Genomic DNA, 26,315 nt, shown 5'->3' with positions numbered 1-26,315 from the left:
TTTTTAGAAATCAGATGTGAAGAATGTGGAAAGTAAAGATTTTAATTTTAAAGTAAAGATTTTAATTTTCCAGTGATTGTCATTGGGTCAAATGAAATACAGTTTGAAGTTGGGCATATATGATTTGTATTCTATTTCTATTAGACAACACTGGTCTAAGACACAAAACAAAATCAGTAGCCACGGAGATAAAGAAATAATGGCCCACGGTGGGCTAGGACAGTGATGCTGTTCTACCACGCAGAGCCTCAAGGAAGAGTGAATCAGCAGAGGACGAAGGATGTGCAGAGAAGTCGCTATCATTTCCAACAGTAGAATCTGAGAGGCGAGGGTGCCAGGACTGCTTGGTGCAAATCATCTCGTGCAGCTTGTACTTCTAGAGATGTTAAATAAAATACTTCAATATGTATTTGTTAAACATTGTTTCCTTCTGCACCCACTCTGCCTAAATATTTGTGTGCTCATTAGGGAAATCAAGAGCCAACAGATTTAATGCATGACATTGCATGAAAGTACAAACTTCCCTAGTCAAAACCAGATGAAGATTCATTCTGGTGTCTTCACTTAGTCCTGTGTGTGTGTGTGTGTGTGTGTGTGTGTGTGTGTAGTAATGTACTTGGTAGTCTTTCAGGCATTTTATGAAAGGAGAGAAATAGGGGGAGGTGGCACATAAATATTGCCAGAACTTATAGAAAGTGTTTTATTTAAATAAAAGGGGCGGGGCCTTATTTTAAGCAAAATATTTAACAAATTTTTCTTTCTTTTATTTTTATGGAGCTATGCCAAAAAAGCAGTCAGTCCAGTGAAGATTCCCTTTTGTAGTTTTCTTGCTACTAATGAGATTTTGTTCTGCAAGATGGTGGGGATTAAACCCCAAAGCCTCAGGCTTGCTAAAGAAGAGATTCCTCATGGAGTTAATCCCTAGCCTGTTATTTTGTTAACAGTGAGGGAATTCTTCCCATGGTTTTCACATTTCTCTTATTAAATAGGCTTTTCTTTCTTTTTCTTTTTTTTGTGCTATTTATCTATTTATTTATTTATATTTTATGTACATTGTTGTTTTGCCTGAATGTATTTCTGTATGTCTGTCAGATCTTGGAGTAATAGACAGTTGTGAACCGCCATGGGATTTGAACCTGGGTTTCTGGAAGACCAGTCAGTGCTCTTAATTGACAAACCATCTCTCCCGCCCCTAAACAGGTTTTTTGTTTTGTTTTGCTTTGTTTTTTGTTTTTTTTTTTTTTTTTTTAATTTTCCATACAGGGTTTCTCTGTGTAACAGAGTCCTAGCTATCTTGGAGCCGCTTTGTAGACCAGGCTAGCTTTGAACTCACAGAGATCAGCCTACCTCTGCCTCCCAAGTGCTGTGATTGGAGGTGTAGACCACCACACCTGGCCCTCTAAACAGGGGTTCTTAACTGGGGAAATACTTGGTAACATTTGGAGACACTTGATTATCATAACTTCGTGTGGCTACCAGCATCTAGCGGGTAGAGACAACAGGTGCTACAAGATCTCCTACAGGGCAGTCCCTGTGACAGAGGATGGTCTGACCCAAAATGTCAGTAGTACAGAAGTTAAAACATTCTGTCTTAGAAAATGTCACTTCCTATACCTGGCACAGCACTGGAAACGGCAGAAGTCACGAAGCCAGCACAGCTGTTTGCTGATACAGTTCCAGCAAAGCTGAACTGAACGCTGTGATCGCTGTCATTCTGTCTCTCACCTTTAGGTTTTGGTCTCTGAATGTTGCATTTTTGGGGACTTTCTGCATTATGATTAATTTTATGACTCTTCCGAGGAAAATTATGTCTGAGTATTTATTTTAGGAAAGTCCTAAACTTACTTGTGCTTTTAGGGAAATAACTTTATATGGCCACTATTTAGAAGTCTTCCTCATGTCCTGGAGATTGTGATAAACTCAGATAAGCAAAACCTAGGAATTTCTAAATGAGGCCATGACTACAGGAATCATCTTGGGGTATGTGCCCCTATGCAAACTCAAACAGCATAAATCGGTGCAGGGTAGATAGAGATAATTGACAAACTGACTGGCCAGGAGAATTAGTAACAGATTCTAAACCTCTTTTTACAATACACTTAGAGCTCTCTGAAAAATGCAGATTAAAGATAGGGAGTCATAGAGAGTACACCCGTGGAGGAAGAGAACTCAGTAAATAAGATAGATTGAGTAGAATAACCCTTTTCTACTTTATAGAATAGAAGATAAATTTATATAAAAGAAGTTAGGTATTAATACTTGCTATTCATAAAAAGAACGGGTCAGATATTTTCTGTTTGTCTGGAGTGCTCTAAAACTGCAAATTATTATATGGCAGGCTGCCATATGATAAGTGTGTTTGCTTCGGTGGAGACATTCTTTAGATTCTTTGAATTGGAGTTATAGGGCTAATAATAAGAATAAAATCTCTTCTATTTGTACTTTCTAATTGTGACTGAACTTGTAACTCCAGACATATAATGAAAGATCAAACACATGTCCAGAGACATAAATGACATGATATGACATAATATAATATAATGATATAATCTGTACTTGGATAATTATTACTCTGTCTTTGTTCTCTAAAACCTGTATAATCTGATTGCTAGTCAGTCAGAGCTTTGAGATTCCCCTGACCACCATGCTTGACTCACTCCTCCAATGCTGACTCCTTATCTGCTCTCAACAGACAGAACCCAGTCAATGGGCCGGAGCTGGCACCTAGCACCCACCCACCTGCCTAGGTACAAGTGTTACAGGCTATTCCTGGCCCATGGACACGTTCCCTAAAGTATGAACCCTAAGGGGGTTTTATTGCTAGCCTTATTGATTTCACTATATAAGATGACCTTATATAGCATAACACTTATTTTTTAAAAAACTGTAGTTAATCATGATTTTAAGCCTAAAGATATATAGGTTTTCTTCTAGCTTCCTCTAATGTTAGCATTCGTGTTGGCTAAGTGGTGACTCGAAATTTCCCGTGTGTTCACTGCAAACAACATTCTTACTCAGAATCTGTTCTTAGCTTGATTGCTAAGATGATCCTTGCCCTCCTTGGCCACCAGACTGCAAAATCTCTGGCCTTGCACAAGGTCTGTAAGCCAGGCAAAGATTGTTTTAATCTCCAGCAAATAGCTTCTCTTCACGAGGGACACTTAACCTAAGAATGCCACTTAACCAAAGAGGAACAACAGACTCACATTCAAATAACCAACATGTCTGGCTAGAGCATGAGCCAGAATGTTCTGATTGAGTTTAGCTCCCGGAAAAGAAGAAAACATAAAAACGCCGAGTTTCTTTCCCCCTGCTGAAGTAGGATTTCAGGTAGCCTGTTTCTGAGGACGGCCCTGAATTGCTGACCCTTCTGCCTCTACTTCCCCGGAGTGGTACTGGGATTATAGGCATGTGCCGCCACACCCGTTCTTTTTTTCCTCTTGAGACAGGCTCTCTACGTAGCCCTGTCTGTCCTGGAACTCACTATGTAGGCCAGGCTGGCCTTGAACTCAGAGACCCATCAGTCTCTGCCTATCCAGTTCTGGGATCAAAAGGTGTGGGTCACCACACTCAGCCATACCCAACTTTCTAAGTGGTGCTGGGGATGGTGCAGGGTTCCGTGTATGCCAGGCATGGGCTCTAACAGCCTTGACACTGGCAAAATTAAAACCAGTCCCTTGAAGGAGCTGAGAGGAAGATCTTTCTGACTTCAGTCAACAGGTCATCTTCAAGTTGTTCCCCCTTGACCCTCAAGATAGTACCAGGAAGAGACCCAGAAGCAGGTGATGTCATTGGTGGAAAGTGACATATTGGCTGTCAGCTGTAGCAAGGCACAAGACACACACAAAGCAGCTGGAAATCCTGGGCGGGTGATGGGCCTAAGGCTGCCCAGAGCACTGAGCGGGGCTGCCTACCTCTCAGGTGGGGCGTGTCTCGGCACCTTTCCCAGTTGCCTTCTTACTCCTTCTCGCATAGAAGAAATAGAGCACGTGGCCTGTGCCCACAAAGAGCATGGAGAGGAACACCAGCATGCCAAACTGCTGTGGCCTCGGGGCCAGCATGACCAGAATAAAGTGGATGAGGTCCATGAGGTAGTTCAGAGAGCACTGCACACCATTCACAGCCCCTCGCTCTGCTTCCGGGATGTTCTCCTGGAGAAGCTGAGTCACGGTGAGGTCAAAGGACCAGAGGCCTACGGGGCAGCCATGTAGCGGAAGAAGAAACATGAAGACATGTCAGAGGACCTCAGTAAGACTGTGGCTTTGGCATGAGCTAGCATTGCATCCCCTAAATGCAGACTTCAGCTGCTCAGGTTTTCTTGTCTGTGAGATGGGGTACTTCAAACAACTCCCCCCCTGGAGGTTCCATGAAATCACAGTGTATCACGCTGCCTGCCTTCTGTTCTTGGTGAGTGCTGTCAGAGGCTGGAATTTATTATTTGTTGGTGGCGACGGTGCTGTTTTCACATAGGTTCTCACTTGAACTAGGAGGGACTCAAACTATCCTGTCTCAGCCTCTCAAGTACTAGAATTGACAAGCCTGACGCACGAAGGCCCACCTTGCTGCCATGCCTATTCTGCAGTTAGTTTTTGAAGAATAAAGTCCCCCCCTCCTTTTTTTTTTATTCACCTTCACAACTAGCACCATCTGACGCGCGGTGAGGTCACTTTGCGTGTGTTTCACTGTGCCCCCGGTTCATCGTAAGGCAAGTGTTTCCTTCCCTGAGGTGGAAGGGGGATCAGGCTTCTCTCTTCCCCCAATTCAACCCCATAAGGAGATTACATTTTAATCTGCCTCAGAAGCAGCTTGGGAACTAGCACTCAGTCATCAAACAGGGTCAGACCCACTAGCTGTGCTGAAGGTGAGGCTGTCCCGGGATGGCCACAGCTCTCTGGGGGTTCTGGCACCTGCCCCTCCAGAGATCAGCATTCCAGATTCTTCTAGCTTGTTTGATTCCCCAGACAGATGCCTCCTGGATTCTTCCCCACACGCAGCACTGGCTCTGCCTTTATCCCAATTACTAGACTTAGCTCTGGACTCAAAAATGACACAAGAATCACTCTATGCCTTCAGTTGTCTTCCCTTGCAGACCCTTGCTCATGCAGTCACTCCCAGGCTGGGCTGTCCTAGCCATGTTGTTATGATAACAGGCTCTGACATTCTCCCATTCCTCTGGGCTGTCCTGGTCTCTAGATCCCTCCAGGATTGCTGGACAAGGACATCACCCAGTGCTGGACTGTGGCCCAGAGCTCAAGTTCCCTGCCCTGGTCCTCTGCAAGAGGTGCTCACAAAGATAGAACGGATTGGAAGATGTTGCTGCAGTACAATGTGGGCTAATTATACACTGAGAACTAGTTCTAAATTAAGGGCGTAAAGAGTTACAGTCCTCAGACTATAAAAAGGGAAGCCATTTGTGCTGGTTGGGGTTTCTGTCAGCTTGACATGAGGGAGTCGTCTGGAAAAGGCAGCCTCAGCTGAGGAATAGCTTCCATCAGATTGGCCTTCAAATTTGTGGGGTATTTTCCTGACGAATGATTGATGTGGAAGGCCTTGCTTGGTAGGTGGTCCCAAGTTTTATAAAAAAAGCAAAGTGAGCAAGCCATGAGAACAAGCCAGCACTCAGCGCTCCTACATGGCCTCTGCTCCAGTTCTGCCTCCGGGTTCTTGCCTCGGCTTCCCTCGGTGATAAGCTGTCAGGGGAAGTGAACCCTTTTGTCCTTTAGTTCTTCGCTGCCAAGTAATGTGCTGAATCTGGCTATCGGCAGAGTTCTCTAAGTTGGTTTGTTTTGGAGTGGAAACGCTTCCTGAATACATGCCTAAGAGGCTGCTCTGAAAGAGAGGACCGCTGATCTTAGCTCTACCAGGTTTGACCGTAGTGACCATATTAACAGAGGCCTGTACATCCCGCTGGGCAGCGGTTTCTTAATGTCTATAGTTCCAATACCACACCACTAGCCAACATCAAAGTGATGCTTGATGGTATTGAGTGGGCAGAGTCAGGAAGCTCAGTGGCCCCTATGTCTTCCTGTCCACACCCGCACTTCACCATCATATCACAAACACCAAAACCACAGCTAAAATCCAGTCATGACAATGGTGACAAAAGACAAGCATTAATGGATGGCCCTATAGTTTAAAAAATGTTGTGCTGGCCAAATTGTCTACAGGAGTGACCTCAAGACCTCCCCGATTGGGAAGCACCATTGTGCTGTGGATATAAACATGGTTTTGTTTTGGTCCCAGGTATGGGATGTGGGACTGGTTCAGATGATCCACAGCAGCAGACTATTTGCCTCGTGCAGGCTCTGAGAGGAGCTCCTTGCCAGCTGCAGATTGTTTAAATCTGAGGGCTCTGGAGAGAGAATAAATGCCAGAGCCCAGAGAGCATGGAGCTTGGAGAAGGAACAAGGCTGCTCCTGCTCTTGCTGCTCCTGGTTGCTGTTGTGAGACAAGAAGATGGAGACTTCCTGAAATGAGGATTGGACTGGCTTCAAGGAAGCTGACAACCCTAACCAGCAGGAAATAGCTAACCCTCTCCCACTAACCCTTTCTTTCTTTCTTTCTCCTACTTGGTGTTGGGGTGTTGGAAAGGACTGGGGTGGAGTGGGGAGAAAAAGGTAAAGTAAATGGAAAAAAAAGTTTTTTAAAAGTATGCCAACACCCTTGTCATTGTCCCACCTACAGATCAGCAAACAGTGACTAAGGTGTCTCCCTAACATCAGGCAACAAGGCTCCTGAACATCCCCCATCCCCCAAGAGAGTCAAGCCAGCTCTGAAATCCTCATTTGGCATACTGTGATTAAGAGATGTCCTTCCGAGAAAGAGAGAGAGAGAGAGAGAGAGAGAGAGAGAGAGCCAAACTCTGAAATATGGAACACTAGGTGTGTGCTCTGCTTTCAGGCTTTCCAGAGGAGAGCATTTCCTTTTCAAAAGTTAAGCCCAGTTATCTTGGTAGCATGGAGTTGCTAGGAATGTTTTTCCCTCCATTTTCAGCAAAATATGTATCCTAATATGAATTACATGAATTTTTCCTGGCCAGTCTTCTCTCAGTTTGTGTGACAAAAGGGTAGAAATAAAGGTAAAATAAAAGGTATCTCACCTGCTAGATATCTCACTCAAAATACTTGAGGGTCAGATAATCTCTGGATGAAAGAACTGGGATCTTGTTGTTGCTTTAGACAGGGTCTCTATGTAACCCTAGCTGTCCTGGATCTCACTATGTAGGGCAGGCTGGTTTTGAACTCATAAAAATCTTGCCTTTGCCTTCCAAGTGCTGGGGTTAAAGGTGTGCACTACCACACCCAGAAAGAGCTGACCTCTAAACCACTCATTTAGAGTCAGAGGCACACTGTCCTGTTCCTGCATGTATATTACATTAGAGGAATGAAGGAATGAGGTTCCAAAGCTAGCCCATTTATAGCTTCTTGAAGCACCATGCAAAGCTTCTTTCTTCTCTCTTAGTGTTTCCAAGCTTTATCAGAGCATGGGGCTCTTGAAATCCAAGGCAGAAGTCAGTGAGAAACATCCCAGACCCCTGGTCCTACTTCCCCAAGGCTCAGAGATGAGAAGGTGATTCTCTGAGCCCCAAAGAGGCAGAGACTTTGCTTTAGTTAACTTCCTGAAAATTTGGTACCCAGGGGAGGTCTGTGCAAAGGAACAAGGGAAGCGGGTCTTTGACTGACAGCTTCCTCCATCCTTCCTAGTGCCCCAGTTTTTGACCTGACAGGGACTGAAGGAGACTCTGTGGTAACGACCTTAAATGTGGGAACTCTTGACTTTGTCAAGGTAATGGTGCTGCCTGATTAGAAACCCACTCACAGGGATCCATGTCCCAGACCTTCCCAGCCAGGAATCTGTAGGTCTAATCACAAGAGTCAGGGTGTTGCTATTTGGTTCCTGCCACCATCACCATTGATCTGCGCTGGCATTTTAGGTTTGTCAGGCATCAAAGGACCCATGTTTAGTCCTTTTCATTTTAATACACACCCCAGCAAAAACAAGTACGTTCTTACTGCCAGGTGTGAATGGCAGGGTGTGATGGTAAAGTGCTGACAACACTGAAGGGAAGAGAAGGTTCTAGACTCCTGATTAGGGTCCTCCCCTCCCTATCTCTGGGAGGAGTGCCCGGATGTCTGCTCCCATAAAGTTACCACCTCTCCTGTCACCTCATATCTCTTCCACAGAAAGGGGGCTCGGTGAAAACGCAGCTCTCCCATAGCTACTGCCTGTAGCCTGCACATGCCTGGCCCCCATTTCCACTTCCCCAAATCTTCAAGCTCTGCTTTTCAAACTTGTCTTTGCCCTACTGTCCACTGCCTGGAGCAGCCATCCCTCTCCATGACATGCATCTAGCTTGTGTTTTGGAGATCTCTGGGTGCCTTCCTAGGGTAAGACTTTCCTAGCCCTCAGACCTGATATCCTTCCTGTGTGTTCTCAAGTCACCAACCGTCCCCTCTTTGATCCTCTTGGCCACTCTGTTTATAACCATTTACTTATTGCCTTCCACTCAGGCTATCACACCATGGGACTATGGCTTTTGTCTGATCAAGTCACTCTTGTGTCCTCACCCTCCAGGGCGGTGCTTGACACATTAATGAGTTTTTGATGAATGATGCTGAAAATATATACAGTGGCTTAGTGGGGAGACCAATGTTTCCAAGATTACTTATCAACACCACGGGCTCTAGAACCCCACATCCCATGTGACCCACTGCTCACCGATTCTTGCCAGGATCACACCTGAGAAGAGCAAGATGATAGACATGTAAGACTCAGGCTGTTCAGGGTCCTGCTGGCCATCAAACAGGACTGTATTATTGGTCCAGTGAATAGGAGAGCGGTCTGGGAAGATGGGTTGGTTTAGGTTTCTTCTAAAGGTATAAACACGTGCCTGGCCAACTTTTAGCAACTCATGGTTCGAAGAGGAGTTCTTGTTTAATGGGAGGAAGAAGGCAGCCATATCAAAAGGACTTCCCGGTGCAAAGACGGAAAACACGCAGAGTGTTAGGCTGCCCAAGTGGAGCCAACTGGAAATGACTCCCGTGGTGACCAAGCCATAATGCTTCCGGAGCCGGGTGAAGAGAATCGTTCCCAGGAGGCCAGACACAGCTGAAAGGGCTGTAAGGATGCTGAGCAGGGAGCCTCCAATGCCCTGGGTGTAGGCATAGCCTGTGGTAATGCAGTCAAACCCCAGAACTGTCATGTAGAGGAAAGCCAGGCCTAAGCCAGCCAGGAAGACGGTCTGTCGGCAGTACGTCTCCCATCCCTCCCGGCATGTGTGGAGCAGCCGACGCGTGCTGTGCAGGCAGCGAAGAAGGCAACCTTTGGTTGTGGCCCGTTGTTCTTCAAGGCTAGAATTGCGGTCCTTCAGTTTTTCCAGGGTTCTGGAGTTGTTGGTGAATCTATACATAGTTCCCCAAAACTCGGTTTCACCTAAAATAAAATCCAGATAAGCTTCAATTCAATATATGGCCACGGCCCCTCCAAGGTCCCTTGCAGGCTCCTCTGTCTCCATGTTAGACTGGACAGTTTTCTGTAAACACCCTAGGGGACAAGTATCACCAATGAGCGACAGAAGTTGCTGGATGAACACTCCCATTTACCTGGCCATTAGTGGGACAATCCTGAGGTACAACCAACAGTGTCTGAAGATTCCCGATTCTCTCTCCCATTGCATAGTCACACCACTCCCTTTATCGGTTTTTCTCCCCACGTTTTCCTGTGTTTTCTCCCTTTCCTCACCCTCCTTCCTGGATCCCGTTTCAAGCAGAGCGCTTTTCACCGTGGAACACTGTCTCAGCTTGTGCTCAGGAGAGAGCCAAGCGAAGGCACAGAGAAAGGAGATGTGACAGCCCAGAAAGTGAAGGGCTAGTTCAGGGAGCAGGAAGAAAAAGCGTCACCTGCTCAAAATGTGAGGATGACCTCCTGGAAACCGCTGTGAGTGCTTGCTGTCTGAAGTAGGTGCTTGTGGAGGTGGATTACAAACTTGCAACTGCGTTAGAGGTGCTCGGCGCAAGGAAGATGAGCCCTGCAAAGTCTAGAGGAGCCAAGCAATGGACCATTGGCTTCAGCCTTACTATATGAGGGGGGATAAAAGCCGGCTTTGTGTAGACTACCCTACCTAATTCTCCCGGTATCCTGGCGAAATTGTTCTTACTTTGCAGAAAGGCAGAGACTATGAAATAAAGTAGCCATGAAAGCTCACATAGTCGACCCGTGGTCGATGAGAGGGGTGTACCCCATCTATTGATCTACCGCTGACGGAGACCCATCTGTCCATTCACCATCTAAGCACACACCTCTATCTATTTGTCTCTCCAATACATACAGTCCATTCATAAAATTGATCTGGCGGCCTTTATCTAAAAAACAACTTAAGAAAAATGAGTGCTAGTCATAAGCCCAGACAGAGAAACTGAGTCAACTAGATGAGCAACGTGGTTGATAGATGAAGATGGCTCACCCTTGAGGAGAATGAGGTGGTCAGGGGTACGGGCAGTGTCCCTGTCCCTGTCCCCCCCCCCCCCCCATGCTTAGGACTTTCTAATTTTAAAAATCGCTGCAGGGGTACACTATTTTATCTTGCTCCAAGCGTAGTCCAGACTCCTCCACACATTTGTCTCTCTCAAGTTCAGGGGCTTTGGGGAAGGTGTTGACAAGCAGGATGGGAAGGAGTAATTTGTCTTCCCAGATGGCGAGATAGGCGACGCAGGTTGTATCCTGCGGTCCCGGGGACGCTGCTCGCGCTGGACCTTCTCTGAATGGAGTCGGTGAAGTTATTCGTAATCCACTGAACCGTACAAAGGAACCCTGCCCCGCCCAGCCCCGCCCCCACAAACGCTGTCAAGTCATGTGAACTTCATGACCCTTTGGCCTCTCGTTTATCACTGTTTTTAGGCACACTTGCGGATAAAATAGTAAGATGTGGTTAGACGCGCGGTCTGCAAAGAATAAGTGAAACACTAACACGGGGGGACTGGAAAGAATGAGCAAGCGCTCTCTCCGGGTTTGCATTACCTCGGATGTTCACAGCCTCCGGCTGCCGCTCTAGGAAGCACCCCGCTGTGCACCGCTGGGGCTTGACAGCCAACTGGGGAACCAGCTGATAAACCCTGGACAGAAATAGAAACTCTACAAGAAGTGAAACCAAGTTCCATCCGAGAATGAAACCACAGCCAATCACATGAGATGCCCACGCCATCACCTGGCCCACGGACAGGGGGGCGAATATGCTGATGACCTGGTCCAGCTGCCTCATTGCTGCGTTCACCCCTGCAGGGGAGAGGAGGAAACACAGACTCGGTGGGTGGCCGGCGCCTTCCTCCTGGTGAACTTGACACTGTGTTCTCACTGGGCTTGACAGCTACCCCAGGGTCAATGGTGGGGACAGCAGGCTTGTCTGTAGGTTAAGCAGCAGTGTTTTCAACCTGGAAAACAACTGCAAGACCAGCTGTGGTGGGATGTGAATGATTCGATTGGTAAATAGTCTTTACAACGCCAATATCGGTAAGGGCCTCTAATTGATAACCAGCAGAGTGGTGTGGGAAGGAAGGTGACTGGAGGAGAGAGGAGAAAGCGTAGAATTCTTACTTTGTGCCAGGGAGACAGTCCTGACCCTTCTACCTACGCTCATCTCAGTTAACCCTCCCAATTCTGAGAAGGCAACGGTACTTCCATTTTACAAGCCAGGAAACGGAGGCACACACGGGAAAAACTGTTTTCTCAGAATTGCTGAGAAAGAACGCGATGGCGCCAAGACTCAAAATCCAAACCATCAGACTCCAAAGCTGATGGATTTTACCACCAGTGAAGAAAATATTCACGAGTTCATTCCAAACCTATAATAAATAAACGGGAGCCAAATTCTACTTTGAAGTCCTTTAAAAGAAATTAACAGAGAGAGTAAGATTTTCTGGACCCCAAGACAGGACACACTGAAGGCTCACCAGCTTTTATCTGCAGAGCTCTTACTCTGGGGGCTGTTACTGAAGCCACCGTATATCCAAATACGAGCAATTTAAAAAGAAAACGTGATGCTCTGCAAGGCATGTATTTTAGACTCCTTAGCAGCTTCCTTTATCTTGGCCATCAACATTCAGGCACTACAACGCTCAAGTATAGGGTAGCTTGAAATCTTCCCCTCTAAGTGGGCAATTAGAACACACTGCAAAGGGAGCTGTGCACACTTCGTTAAATGGGAGGAAAAGACAAGCTGTCAGACCGTTCTGCTGAGCTCCTTTACTAGAAAACGAATTTCCACCTCCACCATCAGCAGGAATCAACAGTCACACTGGAGGAGATTTTTTTTTTTTTTTTTTTTTTTTTTTTTTTGGTGGGGAATGTGGGAGGTTATCACTGGAATTTAGAAATCTTTTCCTTCACCTATTGTCTAGGTCTAAAATGGCTCCTCCGGATCCTCTGTAAATGAAAAGCTTCCCTCCTGAACCACCGACTACCTGTGCGTTAGGTGCTAACGGTGATGGTCATCTCTTGGGCGTTCCTTCTGTGCAGATTTGTGCTAAGCACTTACAAACACCTACCTGGCTTTTCACGAAATCCTTCCTTCGCCAAAGTGAGCTCAGATCGAATGAATGTGGATATGCATGCATGCTTGCAAGTGTGTGTGCGTGCATGTATGTGTGTATTGGCCCCATGCTATAGGTGAGAGAAGCTGAGTTCAGAGAGGTTGAGAACTTGCCCCCAGACAGGAAGCTGGCGAAAGAGAGCGCAGCTTCCAGCTGAATGCAATCCCACATCTGCTTGGCTCCAAATTCCTTCTACAAGCTATGCTATGGCCTTTCCCCGAGCCCTGAATGGCTCGTCATCTCTGCTTCTCTGCCCATCCGAGGACCGTGAGGGTGGCAGTGCTCACCAGCCAGCTGGCCTCTGTTGTCCCCGGTGAGGCTCACAATCCAGTCCCTCTGAATGGTGATGGTAAGCGCGGTGCCAGCCAGGTTTGCCACAGCCGCCAGGGAGATCACCACTGCATAGCAAGCCACCTACCAAAGGAGGGAAGAAGAGGCTGGAGGGAGGCCAAGAATAGACCTCCCGGCCCAGAGAAGAACACAGTTATTTATCTGACATCCTGAGGAACACATAAACGAACCCAGTGACATTTGAGAGGAACAGGCTATGTTAAGTCTAAGCTAAATGTATTCTCTTCTTCTCCCCCATCAGGCCAGGCGCAATGCTAATTTGTACCTTGCAGACAACTCTGGTGTTCTGCGGCCTCATTCTCTGTGGGATTTGGGCTCCAACTCAGAAACTAGGGGCCTGGAGGGCACTGACGAAAGGGCACAGTGAGGCAGCTAGGTAGGGAGCACCTCCCAACAGACAGTTGGGTGTGTTGATAGTGTGCAGGTGCAGGTGTGAGAGGGGAGACACTCACGGTGAGCCAGCCATGCCAAATTCGCTCCATCTCCATCTGGTAGGAGAACACCAGCATCAGGACCACACAGCAGGCAGTGACAGAGGCGTTCTGAATGAAGAGCGAGGCATGAGCAGCTGCAAACGGAAACGCCCAGGGCCCGATATTTACTGTTGGCTTTAGGAGGCAGATCACAGTTACACCACCACCTAATATGGAGCCATTATGTTTTACCACGTGCTTGTTTGTGCCCACCGGGCTCATCATTTCCATCAGCAATCCCAGGCTTAGGTAGGATTCAAAAGGTAGGCCCCGTGAGCACTAAAGCCTCTGCAACATTTTAAAAAAATGCAAAATAAAACCAAGCAAGAAAAGCAGAGCTGAACTGAACAGACTAACTTTGTAACCTATGTTTTTTTTAATTGCCTTATAACTTATATTTGCAAGTTTTAGGTCCATGTTAATTAAAGCCTCTTACTGCTTCTCCAGAGAACCAAGGAATGTAAAAGTTCCTGGCATTAGCCATCTGTGAGGGCAGAGATAAGGAAGAGAACAAGCAGAGATCTCTACTAAATCTGGTGCTAGTGAGATGGGCTTTGTTTGGAAACTGGGCCAAATGGCCCCAATCCTTCTCCTGACCTTTGATCCAAAGCCTGTAACCCCCACTCCTCAGAACAGACATGGGATGAGTTAATCACCCTCCCACATTTAACTGTGGATGGCAGGAAATTCCAAACTGACTTGACGATCAGATATTTACGACAGGGCTGACTGGACCTAAGGGTGACCAGAACTGACCAATTATTTTAAAAGTTAAACACTTCATCCAATCCTAAATTGCCAAGAAGTCAACCCCAGGAGATTCCTGCCTTGTGTCTTTTAAAAACCTAAGGTCTTTGTCTCCCGGGGCCACTCCTAGCTGACCAGCAGGGGTGACCCATTGTGCAATGGTCAAGAAGAGTCTCTTGCGTTTTTGCATCGATGGATGATTAGTTTCCTGAGTTCTCTTCATACCTTCTTATATTTAGGCTCTTACTGGGCCTAACAGAACTTTGCAAGTAAAGAAAAATGCAAAGGAAGATGACAAAACAAAAAACAAAATAAAACAAAACAACCCAGGTTACAGCTAATCTAGAGAATGTGAAATTCTAAGGCTGACTCTCTGACTCTCCTGGCTTTATTTCCTACATCTCTGACTGAGTTGTAGCAACTGGGTCTAAAGAGTAATACTTCAGGTTTTAAAGCAATTGACTTTTCAATGGCCTGTCTCTCCAAGTCTGCTGGATATGATTAAAAATAGCTATGCTGAGTAGTCAATATTAAGAACAAGACAGTTTAGGAAGGCATATGTTTTTCCTGGGCAAAGGGAGAGTTTATGACGATATTATCATTAGAGGCTAAAGGGAGATCTCCATTTGAGCAAGTAAGTTTCCAATATTGAGGTTAGCTGTCTCGTACAGGGCATTTCTGCTACATAGAAACTGTCTTGACTAAAAATAAACACATAAAAAAAAACAAAAACAAAAACAAAAAACATGTTCTGGGTTCACAGGTAATGCTAGAACATTAAGAGAAAACATGCTTTCTGACAATTCAGTACTGAAAACATGTACTTGGTAAGAATCTAAATCCCTAAACTCAGTGCTGGTGACTCACTCACATCTTTAATCCCAAAACTCAGGAGGCAGAGGCAGGAGACCTCTCTGATTTCGAGGCCAGCCTGGTCTACAGACCAAGTTCCAGGACGGTCAGGGCTACACAGAGAAACCCTGTCTTGAAAAACCAAGCAAGCAAGCAAAGAGCCCAATCTAACATTCCGTTCAAGGGCTCAGGTATGTGGCTGGATCACCGAGTGCTCATCTGCATGTGTGGAGCTGAGTCTGATCCACAGCACTGCACAATAACAACCAACTAACTCACACTGATGTGTTCCAAAGGTGGAAATCGACAGTGACCCAGAGCAGAACCACTCTTTCTATGAGAGTCTCTCATTTAAGACCCACTGCTACTCAGCACAGTTTTGAGATACTTTATTTCACGACATCAGGTACCAAAGCTGGGGAGCCGCGTGTCCTCGGCACCCCAGAAAAAAGCATTACCTTCATTTCTCGGTTTCCTGTCGATCCAGTCACCAATTAAAACCCCAAATATTAACACGGAGCCAGCCACCGCTAGGCCAAACACTGCCGTTAGGAGGAGATTGTGTCCGTACAGCTCTATCAGGAACACAGACATAGCAAAGTGCCACATCCCGTCTCCCTGCCAGACAAAAAAGCCAAAGCTTTAACCATTGAGACTGGTGGAGGATAATTAACCCCAGAAAGACGAAGTTGCCCCAAAAGGCACACTAACTTTTCAAAACAGGATGTCGAAAGCATATTTTATGGAGAATGACTATGACTTTATCTTATGCAATGTACTTATGACCTTAAATATTTTCAAAAATCAAGAGCGTAAAAGAAGAAGAAGCTAACGAGAAAATACCAAGCACTTAGAAGAACATAAAACGACAACTACCAGCATACCCTGAGAACATCTGCTGGTCAAAAGCAATAGATTAACCAGCCCTGAAGCTCTGTTTGCCTCAGACTATCAGCCAAAAGAAGCGCTTTCTTCAGAGCCTAGAATGCTTGGAACCACACCCTCAAGGCAAGGAGGTGAATGAAAAGAGAGTAAACCGGTGGGCTCACAGCTCGGCTGCCCCCTATCGGCATGGTCCAGGAAACCTCCGCCCTTAGACCCGGATGAACCAGTGCTCACAAGCTTTATCATTCCCACCAGCAACTGCAGCCCGAAGTCAGAGACAGCAGCTAGCAGCTCCATGTGATTGTGAGAGGAGGCCATCACAAGCCTTTCTAAGGAAAAAGCCATTGTCTTAGCTTCACCTTACGCTCGCAACCATTTTTAAACAGGATGTCCAGCGCATAGTCAGAGACAGCCAGTTGTAGAAGGCAAGGAAAGCACCATAGATGAAATCTACAATGAACGACAGCAAAGACCGAGACGGCACAAATCCAGGTCATCAGCCACAGGCTGTAAAATAATGGTTATTGTATCAAAGCAACAACAAGCCTGGCAAGCTGAGCAGGGAGTCAAAAATACTTACAAAACAAACAGATAAATAAAATTCTTAGAGCTGAAAGTAGAACCATAGACACTAAAACCAAACATTCAGTTGCTAGCAGCTGGACATGGTGACCCTAGCTCTTAGGAGCAGAGGCAGGAGGATGGAGACGTGGGAGACCGGATATAACTTAAAAAGTCAGTTAACTGTCAGAAGAAGCAACTCATAATGAAGCACAGAAAGATAAAATGACAAAAAAAAAAACAAAAAACAAAAAACAAACAAACAAAAAACAAAACAAAAAAAACAACAAGAAACTCACAGTAAGCCAGGTAGAAAGAAAACACAAAATTACATAAAAGGCTTAACTAGAACACCAATTAACAATGAGTAAAAGGGAACCAACTATTCCAGTTACAGGCTAAGATGGATGGGTTGGACATTAAGACATGATCATGGTCTGTGTAAAGACAAGTATTTCTAAAAACATAAGAAAACGTGGAAGTAAAGGGATTGGTAGTAATGAGTTGTGTAAACACTCTCCCGAAGAAACCTTGATCACTAAATTGACACCAGGCAAACCTACTCCAGTATTAAAAGCTTTAGTGGAAACAAAGGGAGCCACTTTGTACTGATGAAAATTTGATTCATCAGAAAGCGATACAAATTCCAGTCCTCCTTGTGGTTATGAACAAGAGTTCAAGTAGCTGACACAAGGGTGTACCAAATGAAAGTGAGAGATCACAGTCATTGGAGGTGCCTTTAAGTCCCCATCTCTCTCTTTGTAATTGATAGGGTAAGAAAGGGTAGATAAATGTGCATTAAATGTGCTGTGTAGTTGTAAGTCTGTAAGACCTAAGAGTCTCATTACGAATGCTGGAACAAACTCAGAATACACACCATCTAATACACACGCAGCAAATCATAAAATTAGCCATGTGACGGGGGTGGAGTGGGGTGGGGTGGGACTAGCTTCATGTTCTCGGACTTTACAGCAATTAAGATAAAAACCACTACCGCAGAAGCCTAAAAACTCTCATTGGCTTTTTATAAATTAATTCTTAAGAAGTCCATAGATCAAACCAATAATTGTGAAATAATAAAATATTCGAACAAAATACAGTAAAACTTATCACAAGCATGATTAAAGAAAGTAGTGATCTTCCATGTTTCTGTTAGAAAGGAAAGGCTAAGTAAGCAAATTATGTGTGTTTAGAAGTTAGAACTGGGCTGGACATGACGTCCCATGCCTGAGGCTGAGGCAGGAGGATCATAAATTAATGGCTAGCCTGGGCTACATAGAGACAGCTGAGAGCATGCCACAAGGGAAAAATAGTGGAAAAATGAACAACAAATGAACCTCAAAGAAAGCAAAAGAATGATTAAAATAAAAGTAAGAAAGGTAAGAGTAGAGGGCTAGAACCATTGCTTAATGGCAGAGCAAGACACCAATTTTTGTCTCAAGCATAGAAAGCAAGCAAGAAAGAGGGAGGAGAAAGGAAGGGAGAAAAGGAAAGGAAAGAGAGGGGGTGAGGAAAAGAAAGGAGGGAAGGAGAGAAGTCAAAACTTCACCAACTGAAAATATAATGAGAATGAAGACACACAGAAGAGAGGATATAAAGCTGAAAGGAAAAGGCACGGATCCAGGAGAAATTAAGGGGAGGACTTGGGGGCAAATATTATCAAAATATGTTGGATGACATCCTAAAAAAAATACTAAAAATAAATTCATTTTGAAAATCAGCAGAACCAATGCTGGCTTTTGGGAAAATAAAAGTCACACAAGGAGATCTACACAGTAATGAAAAGTTTCAGGGCTGCTCATGACAAGGTCAGTATTATGAACGTGAGAGTCAACTAAAGGAGATAGATATACTCGGTAGGATCTCATTTACGCACCCTTCAAAGACTAAACAATGACACCGTTAACGGTTGTCTACACCAGAGTCACGCTGGAGAAAAGAAAAACAAAAAACAAAAGACAGCAAGGAAGCAATGCCAGGAGACGTGTTGAGGAGGGTGAGACTGAGAATGGTCCCTGAGAGATGGCTTCAAGCTGGCTTCAAGCTGGCTGTGCCTCTCCCTCCCCCATCCTGCTCCCTTTAAGAATCATGCTTTATACATAAGTGTTGTGCATTTTCTATTCATTCTGCAGTTGCTCATTTAAAATACTTTTTCTTTTTAAAAATTTTTGTTTTGTTTGTTCGTATTTCTTTTCTTTCTTTCTTTCTTTCTTTCTTTCTTTCTTTCTTTCTTTCTTTCTTTCTTTCTTGTTTGTTTTGAGACAGGGCTTCTTTGTGTAACAGCCTTGGCTGTCCTGGACTCTCTTTGTAGGCCAGGCTGTCCTTGAACTCTCAGAGGTCTACCTGCCTCTGCCTCTGGAGTGCTGGATTAAACTTGAAATCCACCATGCCCAGCTCATTTAAAACATTTTAAACAAACACATGTATTTTGTACCCATTATTTTTGGACATTCCAACATCTTTAATGTAAGTTTTCTTAACAGTGTAAAAACATTAATTTCATAATTCATCTTACCCATATTGATAAGGCACAGCTTACATAAATCAAAAATCTTGGACTCATGAGGTAGATCAAAGTTGCTCCTAAAATGTAGAAATTCAAATCATTAAGATGATTGAATTCAAAATGAACATATATTCAAAGCAAATTTGCATAACTCAGAGAAAGTAAAGTGTTACTTAGCATTAATATACTTTCAGAAAGTAGCCTAGGCTAAATAAAAATACAGGTGAAGAGTTTAAGTTAGCCTAGTTTAGTTAGCCTGAGTATAACTCCATTTTAATAAAGAGCCATCTTGACTGGGAGCTGAATTCAGGTACCAGGAAATATCACAGAATGTACACTTGGCAGAAAACAAAGTTAACTCTCCTAGCAACAGCCTCCAGGAAATAATACAGAATAAATGCTTCATAGAAAATAGGGACAATCTCCCTGGCAATAATCAATAGGAATCAGTTCAGAATCGGGTGGGAAAATTCTCCCCAATGTTTCAGATATAGTTTCGAAGAATAGCTATTGTGATTATGTGCCTCTAACTTTTACCCAATCCTGTAACATCAAGACATGCCCCCCCACTTGCTGTCATGGAAACATGTGCCCCCTGCTTGCTGTCATGGAAACCCCCTGATCACAGACTTTCCCTTTAAAAACCCTGCTCACTCAGAGCTCAGGGTCCCACTTCTCTACTGCTGCGTCAGTGGGACTTTGGTCCCGAGTTTGCTCGCTCTTGTAACAAAGCTCTCTTGCTATTTCATTGAGTCATCTCCTGGTGGTCTCTGAGGGTCCCGTGAACCTGGTATTACACAGGACAACAGAGAATATATGGTATATATACAAATTTGGGAATTCCCAGAATTTTTTTTCCATTGGCTTAAAGTAGTCATTATTCTGAGTGACACCGGGGAAATATTTGCTCTATCCTTTTGCTCAAGTGCAGAGAGAGGATTATGGTGTGCTGGTACTTGGAAGGAAGTGGCCTGTTAGATAATGGAAAAACTTAATAGCCTTAGACAGCCCAGTCTGAGGAGGCAGGACAGGCACCCTAAACAGGTATCACCTATGGACAAAAGCAGAGAGCACGAAGGAGTTGAGCGAGGAGCAGGACTGGGGTAGACCTAGCTCTCTGGGTGGGGAGATGGAGAAAGGAGGAAAGAGAGAGAGAGAGAGAGAGAGAGAGAGAGAGAGAGAGAGAGAGAGAGAAAGAAAGAGAGAGACATGGTAGGGGGAGGGGAAAGCCCAAACAGAGAGAGGGGAGAGAGCAGAGAGGATAGAGAGAGAGCCACAGAGAGAAAGAGAGAGGGAAGTAAGAGTCAGGGGTCCTTTTCTCCTAGACCCCTTGAAGCAGTGACCAATGGTGACATGACAGGTGGCTAAGCAACCTAGGAGTGGGCTAATGCATCGATTTGTGAGCTAACAGAGACCTCATCAGCCTTGAACTTTTCTCTTCTTTTCCTCTCTCTCTCCTCTATTTTTTTCTTCCTTCCTTCCTTCCTTCCTCCCTCCCTCCCTCCCTCCCTCCCTTCCTTTCTTTCTTTCTTTCTTTCTTTCTTTCTTTCTTTCTTTCTTTCTTTCTTTCTTTCTTTCTTTCTTTCTTTCTTTCTTTCAAGACAGGGTTTCTCTGTGTAGCCCTGGCTGTCCTGGACTTGCTCAAAACCATACTGGTCTTGAACTCATAGATCCACATACCTCTGACTCCTGAGTGCTGGGATTAAAGGCAAGCCTGCCTCAGACTTTTCATTTTAACAGATTCAAATGCAGCCACAGAAGTTTAGTAACCTCTGTGTTCTAACTGCGGCACCCACATACTTGCTTATCTCCTTTGTTAGTAAGTAATTCCTCTCCATCTGTCACTAATATATTACATAATTCTATACTAGACTAGACTATGTGATTTAATTTTGTGTCTTATTTATGACTTGCTCTTCCTGCTGGAGGGTAAGCTCCACAAGGAAAACAGTTCACAGCCACGTTCTCAGCACCGCAGACAGTTTCTGGCACATGACCTATCCTTTAAGGAGAATTTGTTTAGGGAATGAACAAACTATGATAGAGCCTGTACGCTCTGCTCTCGGCTAACTAGCTCCAAAGTTCATCTCCTACCTCGCTGCTCTTTCTTTCTTCCAGTCCTTTGCTGTGATGCGCCTTTCCTTTCTCACACATTCCTCTTGTTTCTCCTTGATGAACTCACCACTATCTGAACCTTAACACACTACCCTGGCCTCCTGGCTCTGGCTCATCAGAGACTCATGCAACCAGCCTCAATTTACTAGGTTCTTTTTTTCTTTTCTTTTCTTTTCTTTTCTCTTTTTTTGAGACGGTTTCTCTGTGGAGCCCTGGCTATCCCGGAACTCACTTTGTAGACAGGCTGGCCTCAAACTCACAGAGATCCGCCTGCCTCTGCATCGAAAGTGCTGGGACTAAAGACGTTGGCCATCATACCTGGCTTGCTTACTGGGTTTCTTACGTGTAACTCAGACGACAGATGGCCGAAAGGCAGGAGCAGCTTGGAGTTCTGTCAGCCACTGCTTTTCTGTGCTGCTATCAGAGAAGAGCCCAGCTCTTCATAGCAGTGCTCAGCTATGGGCCAGGACAGACTTCAGGTGAACCCCACACACCAGATCATCAGACAAGAGCTGGGTGACAAAGGCCAGGACTTGTCCCTAGCCCCACAGCCACGCCTCCCTCCCTGACGATTATATACCTATTACTTGTCTGAGAATCCATCCCAACACTTGCACATTGAGCGTATTGCACCTTTTGTCAAAAGAAAAAAAAGTCAAGGGAAGGGGACACTGAACAGATCTAGAAAAGTCTAGTTGTGCCTCTTTTTGTGGTCAACAGATAGAGCCCAGATGAGGTTGGAGAGCTGGCTCAATCATTAAGAGCACTTGCTGCCAGAGCAAAGGACCTAGGTTCAATTTCTAGCACCCACATGGCACTTACAATTGCCTGCAACTCCAGTTCCAGAGAATCCAACACCCTCTTCTGGTCTCTGAGGGCTCTCTCTCTCTCTACACACACACACACACACACACACACAGAGAGAGAGAGAGAGAGAGAGAGAGAGAGAGAGAGAGAGAAATGTTTAAAAAAAAAAGAGTTCAGCGTCATGAGTTTTCAGTTGTAAGCTCACTCGGGCTGGAGAGGAAAGGAAATTAGCATGGTTTTTGAAGCTTTCATTTTTCTCTTTCTTTGTTAAAGAAATGACTCAGATTTATTTTAGGGTTTTGTGTAATAGCCAGAAACATTCTTCTTGCTTAAACAAAGGAACAGGCTCCCACCTAGCACAGTGCCTTGCACTTACAGGACAATTGACCAGCTGTGGCTAATCATGAGACAAGAAATAGATTCCCTTCTGACGTAGTGTCTAGCACAATGAAAACAGACTTAAAAAGTTCACTGTATTCTGAAATGGATTGCCAACAATACAAAGGTAGTTTTTGTGGAGGGTGAGTTTCCATTTCCTTAGGTTCAAGAGACCATGCACAGTTAGGAAACCCCAATTCTCCTTTTGAGCTCCAGTTATCTGCAGTTGGACATCAACAGGACCCTGCACACAATGAGTTTGGTTTTAGTTTCATTTAAAACCACTTCTCTGTCTAGTGAAATAACTCCATTTCCTTTCTAAGAAAAAGGGCTCCTATTCAGGTCAGGAAGTGACAAATTGCCATCATTTCCCCTTTTTTTCTGTGTAACAGAGGGCCCAGTATGTGCCGCATGACAAGGCAGCCATACCAGAGGCATTGGCTCTCAATGGATGTCTGTCTTCCAAGGTGAGTCTAATACAGACTGCCGTGCCTCTAGCTGCACCAGCTGCCAGGCAGTCATGACTAACTGTCAAAAGCCAGTCTGCTGAGGCTACCCAGACAAACTGACAGAATCAGCTGGCCCATCAACCAACCTTCCCCCCTCCCTCCTCTCTCTTCTCCCTCCCCTCCACTCCCCTCCTCTCCTCTCTTTTTCTTTTCTCTCCCCTCCTCTCTCTCCCCCTCCCTCCCTTTTTCGGAGTCAGAATGTCACCTTGTAACCCAGGGTGAATCCAGACTCTGAGCCATGCACGTCCTATCCTGCCCAAGTTGACTACTGAAATTCCTGGTTTGCAAAGAACAAATGTCTTTCAAGTTTAAGCCCCTGTCAGCTGTGTTGTGTGCGCAGCCGCGGAACCTCCACTGTTCCCTAGACCTTTAATCACTGTGCAGTGACTGCCCATAAACCCAGTGTCTAGATTCAACTATTTCTAATATTTTCCATATTTGCTTTGTGTGTACACTTTTACTTTACTTATATTATTGTCGTTTATGTGTGGGTGAGGGGAGGGGGAAGAAAGAGAGAGAAAGAGATTTTCAGGGGGACATTGTATGACTGTAGTGCACGTGGAAGACAGAGGACATTAAGTCTGAAATCACCGCACGGAGACCGCCATTCACATACGCAACTGGCAAGAGTGTCTTATTCCGAAATGGCGACCCTAGGCAAAGGTGCACAGGCCTTTTTATAGGGAACTAGGAAAATTGCAGTAAGGGTTAGGCAATCTAAAACCTCACTGGTGGGTGTCGGGGAAGTTACAAGGGTGAATTCCTAATCGGCTTGCATCCAGGGGGTCGGTGGGCTGCATTTCTGTGCCATGAACGTTTAACTACAGGACGAGGTGGGGTTGCCCGGCACAGATGCCCCATCCTGAGATATTTTCCCATTCTTGTGGTCATCTCCAGGCTGTTCCTTGGGTAGGGGATTTTATGATCTTTTTGTTTGTTTGTTTTTTGGTGATTTTTTTTAATTTAAAAAATTTTAATTACAGTTTATTTACTTTGTATCCCAGCTGTAGCCCCTCCCAATTGTACCCTCTTTCCCTCTTCTCCTCTCATGCCCCTCCCCCAGTCCACCAATAGGGAAGGTCCTCCTCTCCCTCCATCTGACCCTAGCCTATCAGGTCTCATCAGGACTGCCTGAATTGTCTTTCTCTGTGGCCTGGTAAGGCTGCTCCGCCTTCCGGGGAGGAGATCAAAGAACGGATTTTATGGTCTTGTTCCTGGAATTGGTGACCTATGACCTAGTCCCTAGGACTGGTGACTTATGGCCTAGTTCTGGGAGTGACGGCTTTTCTTTTAAAGTTAGGCCTGGTCCTAAAGTGGAGACAAATTATGTCATCCTTTCGGACAGCTCTGGGTGCCAGCAGTTGAGCTCACATTGTCAGGCCTGGGCTACAAATGCCTTTGCCTGCTGAGCCATCTCACGCACAACACATTTGCATTTTTAATGTGGGGGATAAGTTGTAGGTATCATAATGCTTTATTCCTAAGAAGAACATTTTCCTTCAGACCCACAACGCTCGTCTCCCAAGATAATATTGATTCTTTGATACCATTTGAGAACCTGCTCAGGATTCCCCTATTGTTGCTTCTGTGGTTGGAGAAATTTGTCATGTAATGAGACAAATGGGGCTTGGGAATTTTTCACTTTTTCTTCCAATGAAAAAGGAAAGTTCATTGTTTCTTCCTCTTATGAGGTTAAAGTCACGTCCCAGTGGAAGAGGGCTCCTGAGGCCTGCAGAGCCCCTGGAACGATTTGAGAAAGGCTTGGAGTGAAGGCTGTAACCCTTCTAAGCTCACTGTAAAGGGAGCTCCCTGCTGGGAAGATGTAGGCGTGGAGCTGGTCTCCTGAGGAGTGTATGCTGCTCTGGAAGGACACACAGATGCAAGCTGGACAGCCACAGAGAGCACCTTGAATGCCTAATGCAGAGCTAGGGGCCCTCCCTGGGGACAGGCTTCCTTCCGGCTCACTACAGGTTCCCACGCCACAGTTCACAACGGCCCGGTGAGAGAAGGACCAGGAGACCATGATGATGTTTTTAGTGCAGTGTTGGGGGTAATTACGCCGCTAATTGTGTGCATGAAGCCGTCAACACTGTTTATGAATGGAATTAAAAAGTGGAATTAGCCCAAAAAGTTTGGAAAAAAGAGGTGGGAAAACAAAGCTAATTGTGTTGTGATATTTAAATTAGTAAAATCAATTGTCTAGAATAGACTCACAGAAATGGGAAAATGTTATTTGAGTGCCTTTGCTTGTCTAGCCTTCGATTCTGCATAATCACAGCTGCTGCGTGCAGAGTGACTGCAGCAAGGTCTTCCCCACAGAGGGACGAGTGTCCCTTTCTCAGGAAGAAAGTTCCAGCTGGCCGGAACTTACCAGCAGTACTCATCTCTCCCTTCGTTCGCCTGTTGTCTGAGGCTTTGGTCTGTCTCTCTTCGTTTCCAGAGTTTTCAATGTCAGTCGATTTTCCCACCATGATTAGAGGCTAAGAGAAAACAGGTTTCAAATAGCAAGAAGTTCATTCTAGCAACCACAATATGGCTGTTCTCGGGAAGATGTCAGCATGCTTAATCAACTTAATTCTGACTGGATTCCATTACAGCAATTAATATCACCCTCATGGCATTGTCGAGTGTTAACTGTATAATTCATTATAAGGGCTTTATTGCCCATGTATAAAGCCATAGCAATTGTCACCAACATATAGGCTAATTATTAATGCTCAAACCAACTATTTGAGGGAACATTCATAGAGCTGTGATAAGAGACTCAAGAGAGTAATCTTTTTTTATTAAATCAAATACACGTACAAAGGTTAAAGATAGAGTCTGTACAAATTCTCTGCGTTACCATTCAACCCAGGGGCCACAGAATATGCAATTTATCCTTCTTTAACATGTTACTTTTCCCAACTTTTAATTTCCAGCAGTGTAAATTTATTTAGGCCAACAAGTTACACCTAATGAAAGTTATAAACAAAAGCTTTTTTCCCTTAACATTCGTCCACAAGGAGAAAAGATTTATTTCTGCTAATGACTATTTTATTCCTAATAGGGGGAAAACTGAGGCATTCTCTCAAAGTTAATCCTTTTGCTTACCAAACACAGACAGCGTCGGGCTCGGGTCTCTCACCGGAAGGCCAAATGCAAGGACAGAGCAGCGCGGTGAACTGCTTCTGAGCCACACGCGGGCCTTGCTACCACACACCGCTTTGTGTGGAAAGTGCTGGAGGTGCAAATGTGTCCTGTGCGCTATGGAAAGAGAGGCCAGCAGCTTCTGCCTCCCGTGACCGCCCAGCACAATATGCTCTGGCAGGGGCCCTTCTGGGCCTAAAGTTCAGAGCACTAGAACGGTACCTGGGGCTCAGCTACTCCTGGGGGCCCGGGGAAGGACATGCTCGAAGGTTCTTGTCTTGGAAAAACCTGGACACAGTCAGGGACATCCACCAAGAGTCTTAATGGGGAAAAAAAGGCCTATTAGTACTTGCAAATATGTCAGAAATTGCTTAGAATCAAATAGCTGGTCCTTGGTAGAGTGAAGAGGGCAGCATGT

General features: G+C 45.1%; 1 protein-coding gene across 1 annotated transcript; it reads right to left on the bottom strand.

The window, feature by feature from the left end:
* Window positions 1-26,158, bottom strand: LOC110542232 (solute carrier family 40 member 1-like). The gene is made up of 9 exons (XM_060374208.1): window positions 26,120-26,158; window positions 25,140-25,248; window positions 16,257-16,342; window positions 15,466-15,625; window positions 13,388-13,503; window positions 12,872-12,998; window positions 8,719-9,432; window positions 3,915-4,192; window positions 1-376 (listed from the first exon to the last, which is right to left on the bottom strand). Exons 1-8 carry the CDS (start codon window positions 26,156-26,158, stop codon window positions 3,918-3,920), a joined length of 1,626 nt encoding a protein of 541 aa, XP_060230191.1. The 3' UTR covers window positions 1-376; window positions 3,915-3,917.
* Window positions 26,159-26,315: the final 157 nt, after the last annotated feature.

Source organism: Meriones unguiculatus, chromosome 21, assembly GCF_030254825.1.
Source record: "Meriones unguiculatus strain TT.TT164.6M chromosome 21, Bangor_MerUng_6.1, whole genome shotgun sequence".
Lineage (NCBI taxonomy): Eukaryota > Metazoa > Chordata > Mammalia > Rodentia > Muridae > Meriones > Meriones unguiculatus.
This window is presented reverse-complemented; position numbering and strand designations above follow the sequence as displayed.